This window comes from Sinocyclocheilus anshuiensis, unplaced genomic scaffold, assembly GCF_001515605.1.
Source record: "Sinocyclocheilus anshuiensis isolate Anshui unplaced genomic scaffold, SAMN03320099.WGS_v1.1 scaffold106, whole genome shotgun sequence".
In the NCBI taxonomy this organism is placed as follows: Eukaryota; Metazoa; Chordata; class Actinopteri; order Cypriniformes; family Cyprinidae; genus Sinocyclocheilus; species Sinocyclocheilus anshuiensis.
In genome coordinates, this window is record NW_015542347.1 from 772,288 (window position 1) to 789,049 (window position 16,762).

The 16,762-nt window shown below is 43.8% G+C and overlaps 1 protein-coding gene across 1 annotated transcript in view; it reads left to right on the forward strand.

Annotated features, from left to right (window-relative positions):
- Positions 1 to 16,762, forward strand: part of LOC107691423 (transmembrane protein 108-like) — a 40,627-nt gene that overhangs the window by 21,913 nt on the left and 1,952 nt on the right. Inside the window, exons 3-4 of the mRNA XM_016490010.1 lie at positions 13,667 to 14,830; positions 15,063 to 15,214. Coding sequence (XP_016345496.1) covers positions 13,667 to 14,830; positions 15,063 to 15,214 — 1,316 coding nt within the window. The remainder of the gene's footprint in view (positions 1 to 13,666; positions 14,831 to 15,062; positions 15,215 to 16,762) is intronic.

Sequence of the window (16,762 nt, forward strand, 5' to 3'; positions counted from 1 at the left end):
AAAAAGGCGGGGCATAGAGGAGAAACAATAATGTACAGTATGTGGAAAATAATGTGTTTTTTTAACCGCATAAACACATTTCATTACAAGTGACAAGTGACCTGACATGTGGCCAAGTATGGTGACCCATACTCGGAATTAGTGCTCTGCATTTATCCCATCCAAAGTGCACACACACAGCAGTGAACACACACACCGTGAACACACACATTGGGCAGTGGGCAGCCATTTTTGCTGCGGCGCCCGGGGAGCAGTTGGGGGTTCGGTGCCTTGCACAAGGGCACCTCAGTCGTGGTATTGAAGGTGGGAGAGAGCGCTGTACATTCACTCCCCCCACCTACAATCCCTGCTTAGCATATAACTTAATAATCATTTGTGAACGTATAGTCATGTTTTGTAAATTATTAGTTAATCATCATCTAATCACTTGTAAATTATTTATAACTTAATCTACAAAACATAGATAAAAATATTAACATATCACTTATTAATTAATCATTTATGAATGCATAGTCATGTTTTGTAAATGATTAGTTCATCATTAACTAATTACTTGTAAATTACTTGTAAATTAATTAACAAAACATAAACAAATTGTTAGCATATCACGTATTAATCGCTTATGAATATTTTGTGAATGATTAGTTCATCATTAACTAATCACTTATAAATGACTTGCAACTGAATGTTATTATAAAGTGTTACCAAATCAACCTCTGAGACATTAGAAGTGTCTGTAGTTGAAGTAACACCCACATGCCCCTTATGGTCCAGTGCTCATCTTGCAAAGTATCCATTGTGTGTTTTCACCCAGTGCTGTGATGTATTATGTGCTGTCCTCCTGTGCCTCCCCCTCACTATTACACTGTGAGTCACAGGAGTGTGGATGTGTGTTTGTGTGCTAGCATAAATGTCACTAGAGAGTGAGTCATTCACTGATAGATTGGAGGTAACCTTGGTAAGGCCAGTGTTTTTAAAAGCAAAAAAAAACAGTAGTATGACAAATTCTTTGTCTTTCTTTGTCACTTCCATTCATACACACATACAACCACACACATACTGTACGTCACTCGTGGATTAACGTGATTTACTCAAGTTGGACATGTTCCTGGATCATCCTTTTTTGGTTTTCTACTTAACAATAGTCCTAATCTAAGACTCAGACAGAACACCCACAGACCGCCCACAGTCTGTTCACTGAAGGTCTGATGTATATTGCCAACAAAAAATGCAAGAACTGCCTGAAATAGTCATGTACACTCTGACTGGATGCCGGTACGCCATTTATGGGAGTTGGTGTACTTAAAAAGACTGCCTTAGTAGTAGGCTACCAAATCTTTGAAGGTATAGAGCAGAAATTAATATTTAGAATTGTCAGTCATATGATCTGTAATTATTACTTTTTGTTAGATAGAAATTCTGTGTAATCCTATGAAATACAGGCTAGTTTGCTAGTATGCTAGTAGCCCATGCGATTCCATGTAGCAGAAATATAAAGAATAGCATTCTTGTATGATATATATGATATATATATGATATATGCTAGAATGATATTCCATATGACAGAAATAGTCAAATTAGCATGCTTGTATGCTATAGTACATATGCTATGTTTTGCTATATATGCTATGCTATTCCATATAGTAGAAATAGTAAGAGTAGCATGCTAGTATGCAACATATTCCAGTATTCATGATATGTTATATGGGACATTCTACCAGAAATTTACATTATCTGTCCTTGACTTGTTACAGTGAATAAAAAGTATTACATCCAAAAAATGTCTAAAACTGACTGATGGTTGATTTCTGTGAGTTGTTCTGTAAAGGAATATGTCATTCATTAGGTTCTCAGATATTTTTTAATTTATTAAAAACACTTTTGAAAATTACAAATCCTGTCCTTGTCCTTGTCCTCAGCCAAATTTGACCTACAGCTTTCATAGTTTTGCTAAAAACTGTTATTTAGAAAAAAAACTCCATCAATAACAAGTTTAAGTTGTTATCATTCACATCAACTGATTAAAAACATGAAATTATACATAAATTCTACAAATAAATACTATTTTACAACTGTCCCCATGTTTTCGGTCAGTCCTGTCACGTTTACATAAAATTCAACATAAAATGTGTGTAATGCGTCTTTAAAGGTATGACTCAAAGGAAGTGACATCATTTGACTGAGGTGAAGCTGAAACTGATCAAGGGTGCATTCTGACATTGAATTTTATGATTTTAAGCTTGCTTTTGTATGATTTTTTTGAGGAGGACGAGCTAAAGGGTCAGGCCCTGTCACGGTAAAACATCCCAGAAAATACCGTATTGGCCCAAATATAAGACAACCCTGATTATAAGACGACCCCGCTTTTTCCAGATATACCTTTTGGAAAAAGGCTTTTTAAAAACCAAATCTTGTCTTTTCGTAGTAAAACTTAAAAAAAAAAACAGATAGCCCATCTGAATTAGGATATTTAGGCTATCCATCTAATAGTAGCCTACCAAAATCTTATTAACAGTAGAAGTTAAATCTTACTGTAGTCTTCAAATCTGGGTACTGTCTTACGTTTTAAAATCACAAAGGGAGTTTGGTCCCATCAGGCTAACGTGACAGTCATGACTCATGCAGCTGTAAGGTTTTCTTTTTCTTTTGTTTTTACTCGCGATCTTTACAACACGCATTACATTACGTATTTCATGGCACACTCGTTTTATGCGTATTTGGCGCCACCTATTGTTGTGGGTGTATTATTGACATGTCAAAGTCTAGAGCCTGAATATAAGACGACCGCGTTTTTTCAGATGTATTTCCAAGAAAAAAACATCTTATATCTTATATTCGGGTCAATACGGTAATGAAAATCGTTTAAATCCAAAACATGTCTAAAAAAGTTACTGAAATTCCTTGATTGCATGTTAACAGTTTTTATGCTAGCATGCTAGCAGGCTGAGTAATGGCAGTTTAAAATGGCCGACCGTCAGGCCCTGTCACATCAGGCCCCGTCACATCCCTGTGTGTGAGGGCCTGACAGTCCTGTGACACTGCCTTACAAGTGAATGGCATTGTTGTTTTTTATTACCTTTATTGCATATAATATGTATTTAACGCATGCCATAGTAAAACATTATTTGAATAAATAGACATTACACTGTAAATCTGAAGCTTTTTATGCTCATCGACAAATTTTTTAAATTTTATCCCTCTTTTACCTAGGCCTATGTAGCACTGCACTTTGTATATGAATTATATTTCAATACATATGAAGAGTTTATTTGCAAAAACAGATTAGTCAAACTTTAGTTGGGTTATTTTGATTAGGTTAAAAAATAACTAACAATTACAGCTAACTAACACAATAAAACACAATTAAAACATGATTACATAATAAAAAACATGATTTTTGAAAATAAAAAAAAACGGAGTTATCTGTTTTTGCAAATAAACTCTTCATATATAGATGTAATTGTCATCTATATAAGCTTTGAGTAATGATGACTGTAATTATTCCAATTCATACAGATACCATGGTAATATCTACATTATTACCTAGGAAATTACATGCAATTTCCGTTATTAACATGTAATTTCCTAAGTAATAATGCAGATATTACCATTGTATTGCCCTGTTATTACTGAGCCGTAATATTATGTGGTACCACAGTTACTTTACTTTGTGCTATTCAGTTAAATGTCTATACATTTGCTGTATCATAGTAAAATATACTTTATATATTATGAAGTTATATTTATATTTATTACACCCGTGTACAGTGGAAATGTACGTTTCTGGTAGAATGTCCCATATATGCTAGTATACTATTCCATAGTATACACAGAAATAGTAAGAGTAGCATGCTAATATGCTACATAGGCCTATGCTATATTCTACTACCTTGTTGAAAAAACAGCATATGCTGGTTAGGTATGTTTTGAAGCATGGCAGCGGGTTTGAGCTGGTCATAAGCTGGTTTAAGCTGGTCCTTAGTTGGTCATGAGCTGGTTTAAGCTGGAACTAGTTGCTTATGACCAGCTTAGGACCAGCACATGACTATCTTAAACCAGCTCAAACAAGCTGCCATGCTTCAAAATGTACCTAACCAGCATATGCTGTTTTTTCAACAGAGTAGTATGCTATTCCATATGGCAGAATTAGTAGCAAAAGAGTAGCATGCTAGTATTTTGTCTGTAATGAAGTTTTTTGGCTTATGATTTTCCTGTGTGATTTCTCATCTTTCATATAACATAATTTTTGACTCATCATCCAAATAATTAATTAATTAACATAGTACAAACCAGAGGGAGACATTAAAATACCAATACACCAAAAACTCAATACAAATTACTAAGGGATTTTTCTGATGCTAAGACTTAAAAGCCATTTCCACACTTTTAATATTTTTGATTTGATAAATTGTAAAACATGACTGTGCTAATAGGACAGCGTGTGTTTACATTGGACCAGGGAGCTCATGTTCAGATGATTTTAGTGGCTGTGTGAACCTTCAGATCCATGGCTTGTTAAACGCTCTGGGAGTCTGTTGAGGATGTGTACTGAGGGGAGAGAGCTAAGAGCTTGTGTCTGATCTAAACACACCACTTTGTTGTGAAATAAGCAACGATTCATGTTTTATTTACAGGGTGATGTTTTATTAATGCTGTGTTGGATTGGTAAGGCTGGATGTTAGATGTAATTCCTTTTGATTCCAAAAAATAAATAAAACAGGACACAGCAAATACTGTCAACAACTTTGAAATCAGCATGGTCATATTGTCATCATAGCCATGTAGATTTCTTGCATGGGCATGCTCGTGTTTGATATAGTAATTTGGAATTAGCATTAGCACTTGAATGAAACACTGTTTATCTCTCTTCACTGCTTACTCAACATGGGCAACTTTTGATAGGTAGGAAACATACTCAATTACAAACGTTACCTTCAGTTCCCTGAGATACAGGAACAAGTACTGCGTCTGCTAAGACACTATGGGAAAAAGTCATTTTTTTCTCCTGAACTGAAGCCTTTTTCAATAACGCACTCTAACTGCACGACCATTGGTTCTGGTGGTGCTGCATGAACCTATGACCACGAAGCCCGCCAAAGCCTGCCAGAATGGGTGGGGCCATCTGGCTATATAAGCGGGTGCTTCGCCATAGGATTCAGATTACTTCGACTGAAGCGACGACTGAGTCGTGCAGCTGCATAGCACGGCTAGCAACGCAGTACTCGTTCCCGTATCTCAGGGAACCGAGGTTACATTTGTAACCGAGTACGTTCCCTATTGATACTTAACTCGTACTGCGTCTGCTAAGACGCTATGGGAACCAGTACAATCACGCCGTGCTATGGCAGAGGAACGACTACAAGTGTATCCTTGCCCTAGGCACCTCAGGGCCCAAGGAGACAAGAATAGTAAACACCTCCAAGGTGAACGGGCTAAGCTCACAGAGGTCACACCCGGCCTGAGTGATCGTTCCAGAAGACTTGCACAGCCCCGGCACCCATGAGGGCCGAGAGCGCACAAGTAAAGCCTCTGATGGGTTTGAGCATGCTACACCAAACTCCTGCTCAGAGCGGTACTGCGTATGCCAGTTATGCAGAAAGAACCCTAGCCTGCAAGGCAGGGACGTCCAGGTTATAAAACCTAGCAAATGTGGATGGCGGGGCCCAACCGGCCGTCGCACAAATTTCCGCAATGGACAGTGTTGGGGAGTAGCTAGCTATAAGTAGCGACGCTACTAGCATAACTAAATTTTTCAGTAGCTTTACAGTAGCGATGCTACTTTTAAAACAGTGTAGCTTTTCCTGTAGCTAACTACTTTTTCCAGCAAGTGGCGGTGTAGCGCGACCAAATGCTAAATTCCGTTTTGCATTCTGATGAGTCACGAGTCTGTAATGCATTGAAGCAGCGCACACAGCGTCTTCTTCTGACTAGATCACAAACTAAATTTGATCATTACCGCCATCTGTTGTGATATCACGCACCGTGCGGCTTTACAGTCTTTCCACCCACAAGAGATCATCTGATGATATGGCAAAGGATGTACAGGAGTGGATATTTCACATGAATCAACTGTAATTTATGTTAGTAGCAATTTTGCACTTTGCTATTTTGCTACATAACTGTATAACTATACAGTAGCCTATTTTATTATTGTGTGTATCGGATAGTTTACAAAATCAAATGATTGGGACACTTTTTGTCATTGAAATGGCTTGGAAAAGTGTCCCAATCAACCTGAATTCACCCCACTCTTTGAAATCATGATTGCATTACGTTGTTTTAAACCCCAAATATTTTACTAATAACTTTATTATATTTTACTTATAACTTCATTATAATTCTTCAGTAATAATTATTTAGTTATTTGTAATGTTAATTATAAAAAAAAATAAAATAAAAAATTGAAAGTAGTTTCAATGTAGCTAGCTACTTTTTGATAGTAACTTGTAGTGTAGCTAGCTACTTTTTCAGAAGGGTAGCTTGAATGTAGCTTAACTACTTTAATTTACAAGTAGCTTGTAGCTGGTCAAGCTACAGTTTCAGAGTAGCTTCCCCAACACTGGCAATGGACACGCCGCTAGATCATGCCCAAGAAGAGCAGACGCCTCTAGTTGAATGGGCTCGTACTCCAATGGGGCACTGCAGGCCCAAGGAAGAGTAGGCTAGCATAATAGCATCAACTATCCACTTAGAAAGTCTCTGCTTCGTGACCGGATGCCCTCGGCCACCGAAGCAAACAAAGAGCTGTTCAGACTGCCTAAATTTTCAGCGCCCTGTCAGAGTAAATTCAACTCCTGGTCCTCTTCTGAGGGAGGAAGCACAGAGAGTGTAGTGACCTGCGCCCTGAATGGAGTAGAGAGCACCTTAGGTATATAACCATGCCTCGGTTTCAGGACGACCTTAGAGTCGCCAGGCCCGAACTCCAGGCAGGTAGGGCTCACAGAGAGTGCCTGTAAGTCTCCCATTCATTTGACCGATGCTAAAGCTAGCAGCAGAGCGGTTTTCAACGACAGGGACCGAAGGTCAACAGACTGCAGCGGCTCAAAGGGAGGACCCTTCAAGGCCCTCAGAACAGTGGACAGGTCCCACGTAGGGACAGTGAGGCGACGGGGTGGATTCAGCCTCCTAGCCCCCCTCAGAAAATGGAAAGTTTGTTTGAGCGTGGATTGGGGGTGCCATATCGTCCTGTTCGCCTGAGAGAGAAGATCCCGCCTCAGGGTAATGGGCCATGGGGCTGCTATGAGCAGCTGCAACAGCTCTGATAACCAATGCTGGTTTCTCCAGAGCGGGGCCACCAGGAGAACCTTGTGTTCTTGTTCCCTGATTCGTCTGATTACCTGCAGGATCAGGGCGATCAGGGGAAAAGCATAGAGAAGGAGGTTGGGCCAGTTGTGGGCCAATGCGTCCTTGTCCCTGGAATAATAAATTGGGCAATGAGTTGCCTTTTGAGGCGAAGAGGTCCACTTCCGCCTTGCCAAAGACCTTCCAAATTTTTTCAACCGTCTGCTGATGAAGCATCCACTCTTCTGAGGGGACTTTGCTTCGTGACAACATGTCCGCTCCTTGGTTCAGTTTCCCCGAAACGTGCACTGCTCTCAGCGAGCGCAAGTTGAGCTGAGCCCATTCCAGGAGGCGCTCCACCAGCACAAAGAAGCGCCTCGAGGAAAGCCCTCCCTGGCGATTTATGTAGGACACCACGGTCATGCTGTCTGAGTGGACCAGAATGTGGTGTCCCCTCAGGTCCGGTAGGAAGGTTTGACAGGCCCGACATACCGCCAGCATTTTGAGGCAGTTGATGTGAAGACCATCCTCCACTTTCGAGCAGAGGCCGAAAGACGGTTTTCCTTCACACAGGTTTTCCTTCACACAACACAACCCGAGTTGGAAGCATCTGTCGAAACCACCTTTCTCCTGCTGACCATTCCCAGGGGGGTGCCCTGTTCCACCCACTGAGTATTCTTCCAAGGGGTCAGGGCTGTTACACAGGCCTAGTCTACCCTGATAAGCAGGCATCCGTGACGCCACGCATGGGATGGAACACGCAGTTTCAGCCAGTATGGAAGGGGACGCATACGAAGCAGGCCCAAATGTAGCACCGGAGACGCTGCGGCCATAAGGCCCAGCATCTTCTGAAATGCCTTGACCCCTCGGCGAGAGGCACTGACCTTGAAGGAAGCCGCGAGCTGCTTTATGATCAGAGCATGTTCTGTCGCGACCACCTCTCTCATTTGGGTTGAGTCGAACACTGTTCCCAGGAACGATACTCGTTGGCTGGCGGACAGTGCACTCTTGGCAAAATTGACCCTGAGCCCCAGGCATTCTAAATAGCTGAGGAGGAGGGCTCTGTGAGATAGTAACTCTGCCTCTGACTGGGCCAGACCAAGCCAGTCGTCGAGGTAATTGAGAATGGGGATTCCCTTCTGCCTCAGAGGGGAAAGAGCCGCATTCCATGCCCTACGTGAAAGTGCGTGGAGCCAGGGACAATCCAAAGGGAAGGACCTTGTACTGATAAGCCACTCCCTCGAAGGCGAATCTCAAGAATCGCCTGTGGTGGGGGGCTATCTGGATGTGAAAGTAGGCGTCTTTCAAGTCCAGAGAAAAGAACCAGTCCTCTGGGCAGATTTGCGAGAGGATCTGCTTCAGTGTAGTCATCCTGAATGGCCGTTTCATGAGGGCATTATTCAGGCGTCTGAGATCGAGGATGGGCCGCAGGCCGCCATCCTTCTTGGGACGAGGAAGTAACGGCTGTAGAAGCCTAACTCGCTCTGAGCTGGAGGAACCGTCTCTATGGCTCCCTTTGCCAGCAGATTTTTCACTTCGGAGCGCAGGACGTGTGCGTCCTTGCTCTGAACCGAAGTGGGGACCACCCCGTTGAAGCGTGGGGGTCTTCGAGCGAATTGAAGTGAATAGCCTCGCTTTATTATCCCCAGAACCCACTCTGACACTCCCATGCCACGGCCTGGGAAGTCAGGGTTTGGATTGGTTCGAGTGCCTGGTCGCAGCAAGGGGACACGGTTTTCTTGAGAAATGGAAGAGGAAATCTGCTCTCTTTTTGAAAATGTTTGTGTTTTAAACCGGCTGGGGTCTGAGGGTGTTTTGGGGTCCTGGAGAAGTTTTGACATGCGCTGACATTTGTATTTTTTTCAGTATCTTAAAAACATATTAATGGCTAAAGTCTGATAATACTGTATTCAGCACAATCTGGACTACGATAATATGTGAGCAGCATGAATGTACATGTTTGTGTTTTTGAGAAAACAACGTTTATGCGTGGTTTGTGAAAAACTTAAATTTTTAAGTCACTAAAATAAGGCCATAAAACACATACAGAATATTTGTTCACAAGACTTTTGAGAACTGGATGTGGTAGACTAGAGTTTTTGCTACAAAATAATGTGAAAATTATCCTGTTTACTCGTTCACAGAAAACAATATATTCATTTAACTTTTGTAAGACATGATTTGTGTTAGAAAGGCATATGCAAGGGAGTGACAATGGCCATAAATATTTAGTGATTTACACCTGAGAGACAAAGGGCCTCCATAATGGGCCATCAACATGAATGTGACTGAGGCAGGTAAGAAAGAGTGTGAGGAGAGTAAACAGTGAAGGTCAAGGACACATTATTGAACATACTGATCTGAACACTGAGACTTGAACAGTAACACACCTTTGTGCCAAACATTCCTAGACTCTAATAGTGTTAACACTACTTTTATATCTTGTGGTTTTATATGTTATAAAACAATAAACAAACATCCTGGCGTTATGAGATGTTTAGACAATGACGTTTCAAAATGTTTCACTTGATTTCATACATGTAGTCAGGAATTATAGTTTGGGAAAAGTTTAACTAGTAATATCAGAGTGATATTCTCCACTGGATCTAGCTGCATGATGCATTCTTATTCTGAGGTAAATTTGGGTTTATTTCTCTCAGCGCGTCTTCTTCCAGAACCAAAAAGTAGCCGGGATTAACTTGTTTGTTTACACGGAGGCGATGTGGGCGTTTACATGCACGCATGTCTCACGTGGATGTTTAGAATCTGAAAAGCGCGATCGGCTCATGGGCGTGACTGCACTAGAGATAATGAGTTGAGACGGGAAAACTGGACATCGCGTTGGTTTCATACAGATTACTTTATCACAGAATATTTGTTTTGGACGTAACTTACTTCATTTAAAAGTAGACATTTCAAGCTTTCTATACATATATTTCTCATGTTTTGAGGCAAGTATTCATAGAGATTCAGGTTGTTTTATTTACGTGGTGGAGAATGCACCCTGTTTATTTTCTATATTTTACAAAAGCACATTGTTTTGTTGTTATTATGACTATACACAAATAAAAGTAGACCCTTTGCAGTTTCAAACGATACCTTATTCTTATTTGTACGATCAAAAATGACGAAGTATTTTTAGTTCTTTTCACGATCATAAAGAAAATACAAGACAGACCGCAGGGTTTAATCTGCCCGCTATAACAGCGGATCGCCCCTTGGGCGCTTGAACGGGCCCAGAGTTTGCAGCAAACACATCGCTGACTGCACCCGGAACTGGACGGGGTGATTGGCAGCTTAAGAGAGGCAGCTTGGGGGGTGGTCCTCTTTCTGTCCCGTAGATCAGGACGACGCCTGAGGCGCAGGGTCCAGCGCTATCTTGGGCCGGGGTCCCTGGCGCTTCGGAAACGGGTAGCGTTTGGCCGAGAGGGAACGTTGACGAGGCTCAGGCTTGGCTGGCTGGGTGGTGACGCCAGCCGCAGGTGCAGGCTTTGCGGGCTGCTGTGTCGGCGCAGACTTGGGGCGACTAGAGGCAGCTGCAGAGCTAGAGCGTTTGGGCAGGAAGTGTCGCATGGCTTGGGATGGCTTTTGTGCCTCCGTGGAATGCTCAGCGAAGCCTTCGACCGCTGGCCCGAACAGACCGGTGGGGGAGACCGGAGCATCAAGGAAGGGAACCTTGTCGGCGTCCTTGATTTCCGTCAAGGTCAGCCATAAATGGCGCTTGAGCACCACCAGACTGGCCATGGAACGCCCTATAGCCTCAGCCGTAGCTTTGGTGGCGCGCAAAGCCAGGTCCGTCGCACTTCTCAGCTCCCTGAGTGACGCTGGGTCTGGGCCAGACTCATCCGTGCTGGCGAGGAGTTTGGCCAGGAAGACCTGGAGGAACGCCATTGAATGGAGCGCCGAAGCTGCTTGCCCAGCAGAGGAGTAGGCACGTCCAGTGAGGGCTTAAGTCGTCCTACACGGCTTGGATGGATGGGCGGCCTTTGCCTTCCAGCCAATAGCAGTGGGCGGGCAGAGATGCGTGGCCACTGACTCGTCTAGCAGAGGCAGCTTCTCGTATCCCTTATCTTCAGCGCCGTCCACCGAAGTGAGGGCGGATGAAGTGGAAGTACGGAGGCATGCAGAGTATGGGGCGTGCCACGACCTGGTGAGCTCGTCATGGACCTCCAGGAAAAAAGAAGAGGATCGCTGACGAGGGGCTTGACGGCGCCCCGGGAGGAACCATTCGTCCAGAGGACTGCGGGAGGGCTCCTCCGGTGGAGACCACTCCAATCCCAGCTACTCGACGGCTTTCGAGCAGACACGGAGTAATTCGGCATCCATCCCGGGCTTAATGTCGCTGGGCTCGGACGACGGCAGGGGGCGGGTCGGCAGTCGAACCCGTCAGCTCCTCTGCATCCGAGGCTGCTAATGACATGCTGTCATCCAGCAGCTCCTCATCACTCCCACCGAACGAGACCAGATCGCTCGCGCTGGCAGAGGGACACTGGTCAGGCTGGGAGAAGAGGAGGGGGGAAGCCTCTCTGTGTGGAGAGAGCGAGGCACTTGAGCCGACGTGAGCTCGCTCGCATCCGAGCGCTGCGATCCCCTGCCCCGCTGCTTTTTCCTCACAGGCTCCTGGGAGGAAGAAATAGGGAGGGCGCGAGGGGCGGAGTCACTCTCTGAAAAGAAAGCTATCCGTGAGTGCAGAGAGGCGAGACTCCTGTTCTCACAGTGGGAACAATCCGTCTCAGTGAGTGCGGATTCCACGTGGGATTTCCCCAAGCAGGAAACGCACTCACGGTGGCCGTCATCGGCGCGCAGGGGAGACCTGCACGTACCGCAATAACGGCGCGGCATTTGAAACAACGCAGCAAAAATGTGCTCTTAGAAATTTGCTCTTAGTAAGGCTCGCCGGATGACGGCAGGGGAATCTGGACCACTGCTGGTTCACTGCGTGCTGAAGGCGGCAAATCAGCCGAGCAGAGAGGTCGCTTTTCCACTGCGAGGCGTGTCAACGGTGAGCAGGCTCTCCAGTCAGCGGAGATCAGCGAAGAACGTCGTCGTCGCTGAAGGAGAAGAAATCTGAATCCTCTGGCGAAGCGCCCGCTTATATAGCCAGTTGGCCCCACTCATTCTGGCGGGCTTCGTGGCCATAGGTTCGTGCAGCACTGCTGCCAAGCCATTGGTTTGTTTTTTAAGTGCACTGCACGAACCAGTGGCTGTGCAGTTACACTGCATTATTGAAAAAGGCTTCAGTTCAGGAGAAAAAATGACTTTTTCCCATAGTGTCTTAGCAGACGCAGTACGAGTGAAGTATGGATAGGGAACTTACCATTCACTAAACATTTACTCAAAAAATGTGCTGTCTTCTTGTTGATCAATGCAGCAGGGAAATTGTAGAAGAGAAGTTTGTTTCAATTCTTAAACCCATTGTATAGCCTTTTGCTCATATTAGTATATGCTAAATTTTCATTTTTCTAGTTAGCATTGTCAAGTTAGCCCCTGCTGGAAGGTGCTGTACACCTTGTGTGTGATACAGTATACTGTATATAGAATTATTTATATTAGTATTACTAGTAGTAGTAGCAGTATAATAATAATAATAACAATTCATTTCACCACTGACAGATGTTTTAAAGCACTGTTTGTCAGTTATTTACCTTAACATATCAGTTTCAAAATAATTATCATGTTAGAATGACTTCTAATAAGGCTTTAATAATTGCTTCTGTTTCTTTCCCACCCCACCCCCAATGTCTGTTCTGGAAGTATGTACGTTTAATGAGCGGGTACGAAATTCTGCAAAAAGGGCGGATTGCTTTATGGCAGCAACAAATGCACAGCTATGCACTGTATATGTACAGCAGTGGTGTCGTTTTTCTTTCAGAGTGGCTTCAGAGTGATTAGTGTCGATCTGATTTAAATTTGTAGATCTCAGATCTCTCCATGGCTTGATACTGTTTGTGATGTTGTTCTCTCATCTCTCACCGCCTTCCCCTTCTAAGAGCTAAATCTGGGTTTCTATAGCAACTAAAATGGCATGCAGATGAAACAATGACCTCACTCTGATCATCAGGTGTCTTAGAAGGTAGTTGTATGGTTTTTGTGCATGCAGTGGTGTCCAATTTTGAACCATAAGACAGGGCACGTCCACATTTTATGTCATTAAGATGCTGTAGTAACCTTACCAGCATTCATTAAAGCTCATCAGACTCTAATCAAGCTGCCCCAGCTAAGATTGTTACTTGACTGATCCCTGAATGGTTCTGTAAGAACCTCATTAGGACTAAATAAAGCTTGAAGTAAAAGTTTCCTTGGTGCTATATGTGCAGTGAGACTGAGCATTTTACATAAATGCATTATGTCTGCATTCTTCTCATGGCCTGTTTTTCTTTCTCAGGTGTTCTGCTGATTCTGTCTGTGCCAGTTGGGCTGGTGTTCTCCACAGAGGAGCTTCAACCCAGCCAAACCCCTCGGGATTTTGTCTCGATGTCAACGAGCAGCAGAACCCTCGCCACCCTCTCACCGGGACCCTTGAGCTGGCAGGAGGGTTCCAGGACTGGGGATCTGCACATTCAGTCACTGGCCTCTCTAGAAGCCATCAGTAGACCCACTACTGTCCACTCATTACAGACACCGAAGAACACTGTACCATCTGCCATAATTCAAACAACAACAGTAGAGGTGCATCCTTTTGGTTCCAGGGATCAGGCAATACCTAGAGTCCCTCTTCCAGAAGCAGAAGCACCCCAACTGACCTCTAGAAGTATGGTCAATAGAACAAGCTCTGGGTTTTTCACCACTAAAACCCAAGACCAGAACTTTAGCACTAATACCGACAAGCCAAGTACAATCAGTATAAAGCCAGTGAACCAAGCCACAAATTCTGGCTCGGGTCATTCTTTTCTCTCAGGAACTGAAAGTGATGTGGCCCCTGGTGCCGAGGATATTTCGGGGACCACAGATACTGGAGAGATGAAGGTGAAGGAGCCCATTCAACATCCACCATCACCTTCATTGTCTTCAAACTTCAAAACCCACAAAGGGCAGAACACGGATAAGGAGGCTTCGCACCACACCATTACATCGCGTGATGTGTCTTCAACGGAGAATCCCACTCTCCCATTGGAAACGGTGGGAAGAGCTTTGGCACAAACTGGCATCCAGTCTCCTCCCCCAGCTCTAGCCCTGCCCTCTAACCATGTTACAACATCCAATCTCACTTCTTTAGCGGAGAGCGGAAACTTTGTGGACATCCAAGGTGATGGAACCACCAATATGACAATTGATTCTATTGTCTCTTTAAATGATGCCACAGATGTTATCAACAGCACTGACGCCTCATGGCCTGCAGCAAATGATTCGAACATCTCAGAGGCACCCTCCACAGCTAGCGGGAGCTTCATGAACAGGCAGGTCCCAGCCACCACGCAAGGCCCATGGGGGTCTGGGAACCAGTCGGGTCCTGCACTGGGTCCTCCTCACGAAAAAAACACCATCTGCCTGGACAAAATGGACATTGTGTGGTTGGTTCTTGCCATAAGCGTGCCTGTCTCCTCATGCTGTGAGTAACCAATATCACACTTCCTCCAGCTTTCGAAACTTGTACTTTCTGTCATCAGCACTGACAGGAACTTTTCCAAAGTCACAAGATAACATAATATTCCCTTTGTGGGTTAGTGGCTTTTGCTTACAACTTTCTGAAATTCATCATACAAAATTCAGATGAATGTGGTCTTAAGGCTAAAATGAAGAAGAGTTAGATATAGAATATTAATATGTCTTCTTTTCTTCAGCCGTGCTGCTTACCGTATGCTGTATGAGGAAAAAGAAGAAGTCTGCAACTCAGGAGAACAACTTGAGCTACTGGAATGATGCCATCACCATGGATTACTTCACCCGCCATGCTGTGGAGCTCCCACGTGAGATACAATCACTGGAGACTGAGGTACTGACAGAGACCTGGAATACATTTTAGTGTACATCAGATTGAAACAGGCTATCAAAAATGAAAAAATGACTTGGTTCAATACAGTGGTTGTTAATTGGATGGAGATGGATCTGAATGCGAGTCTGTAGTCGATTGCAAACTAAATTACTGGAGAAGTACAGCATACGCAACCAGAGAGAAGTCTGTCTTTTCACCAGAAGATTGTGATAATGATATTTTAATAAAAAATTATTTTTTCAAAAAAGGTGCATATACCTGGGTGAACTGTTTACAATAAAACCAACAACATGCATAAATGGCGATTTTCCACTGCATGGTACGACTCGGCTCAGCACAGCTCAATACGGCACGGCTCGGCTCGGTTTGCGTCTCCACTGCTGTTTAGCACCGCTTTAGAGTCGGCAGAATTATTCACATGTCGTTATAGTTGCGCCGTGACTCCTGAAAAACTTTTTCATTCTGCGTCACCCCATCAAGCTCTCGCTGGATCCACTCCTCTGCTATCAACGAGAGGAACGTCTGTACTTCCTCAACAGACCACGAAACAGCTATTTTTTGGTTGTTAAAAAAAGGTGCGCTCATTCAAAACAGTTGCGTTCGATCCTTCCGGCTGTGCTGATTTAAATCTAGCGTACCTGTTGTGTTTGTGTCGCAAGTTAAGTGATGCAGGTAGTGACGATTCTCTCCGGCCAATCAGTAGAGTTTACACATCGCGTTTTGGTAACGGTACGGTTCACGTGCAACCTCAACTAAAAAAAGTACCAGGTACTGTACCCAGTGGAAAACCCCCCAAAAGTGAACCGTACCGAACTGTACCGTGCCGTACCATGCAGTGGAAAAGCGCCATTAGAGAACTTTCATTATATGTTGACTTTAAGTTCCCAGGGCTCAAACCACACTCCATAATGTTTCCTACATATCTTAATGCATGTGCTCCAATCTGCTGTGCCATGTTGCCTCGAGGGGTTGATATGAGTTGGAAGCCAGCTCGCAACATTTCTTGATCCTTGATTCTCCCTCTTTTCCCACTGTTTTACTTCCGTCTCTCTATATTAATGTCCCTTTAAATGTGCAGAGAAGGCTAACAAAAGCTGAAAAATGTTTGTTAGGGGCTGTTTACACGACAACGTTTTCAGCCAGAAACAGGGAACTTTTTATGCGTTTTGCCTGTTCGTTTACACGACAACGGCGTTTTGGGGACTGAAAATGCATATTTTTGAAAACGGGTTTCAAAGTGCAAGTTTTTTGAAAACGCTACCATTATCGTTTTCGTGTAAACACCCAATACGGGAATCTTTGAAAAAGGTTACGTCACGCACGTGCGTAGTACGTGTTAGTTTTATTTATTTATTTTTTGTACGTGTTCGGTATGTAGACATGCGCAGTACGTGTCGATTTTAAAGGCAAGCGCGAACAAACATACACAACAATGGCGGAGTACATGGTACTGTTGTTGCTGCTCAAGAGTATGCTAACGCTTCTTCAGCAAAGTGTGGATTTACTTCACCAATATTACAACCAACAGCGGAGACGCATTATATACAA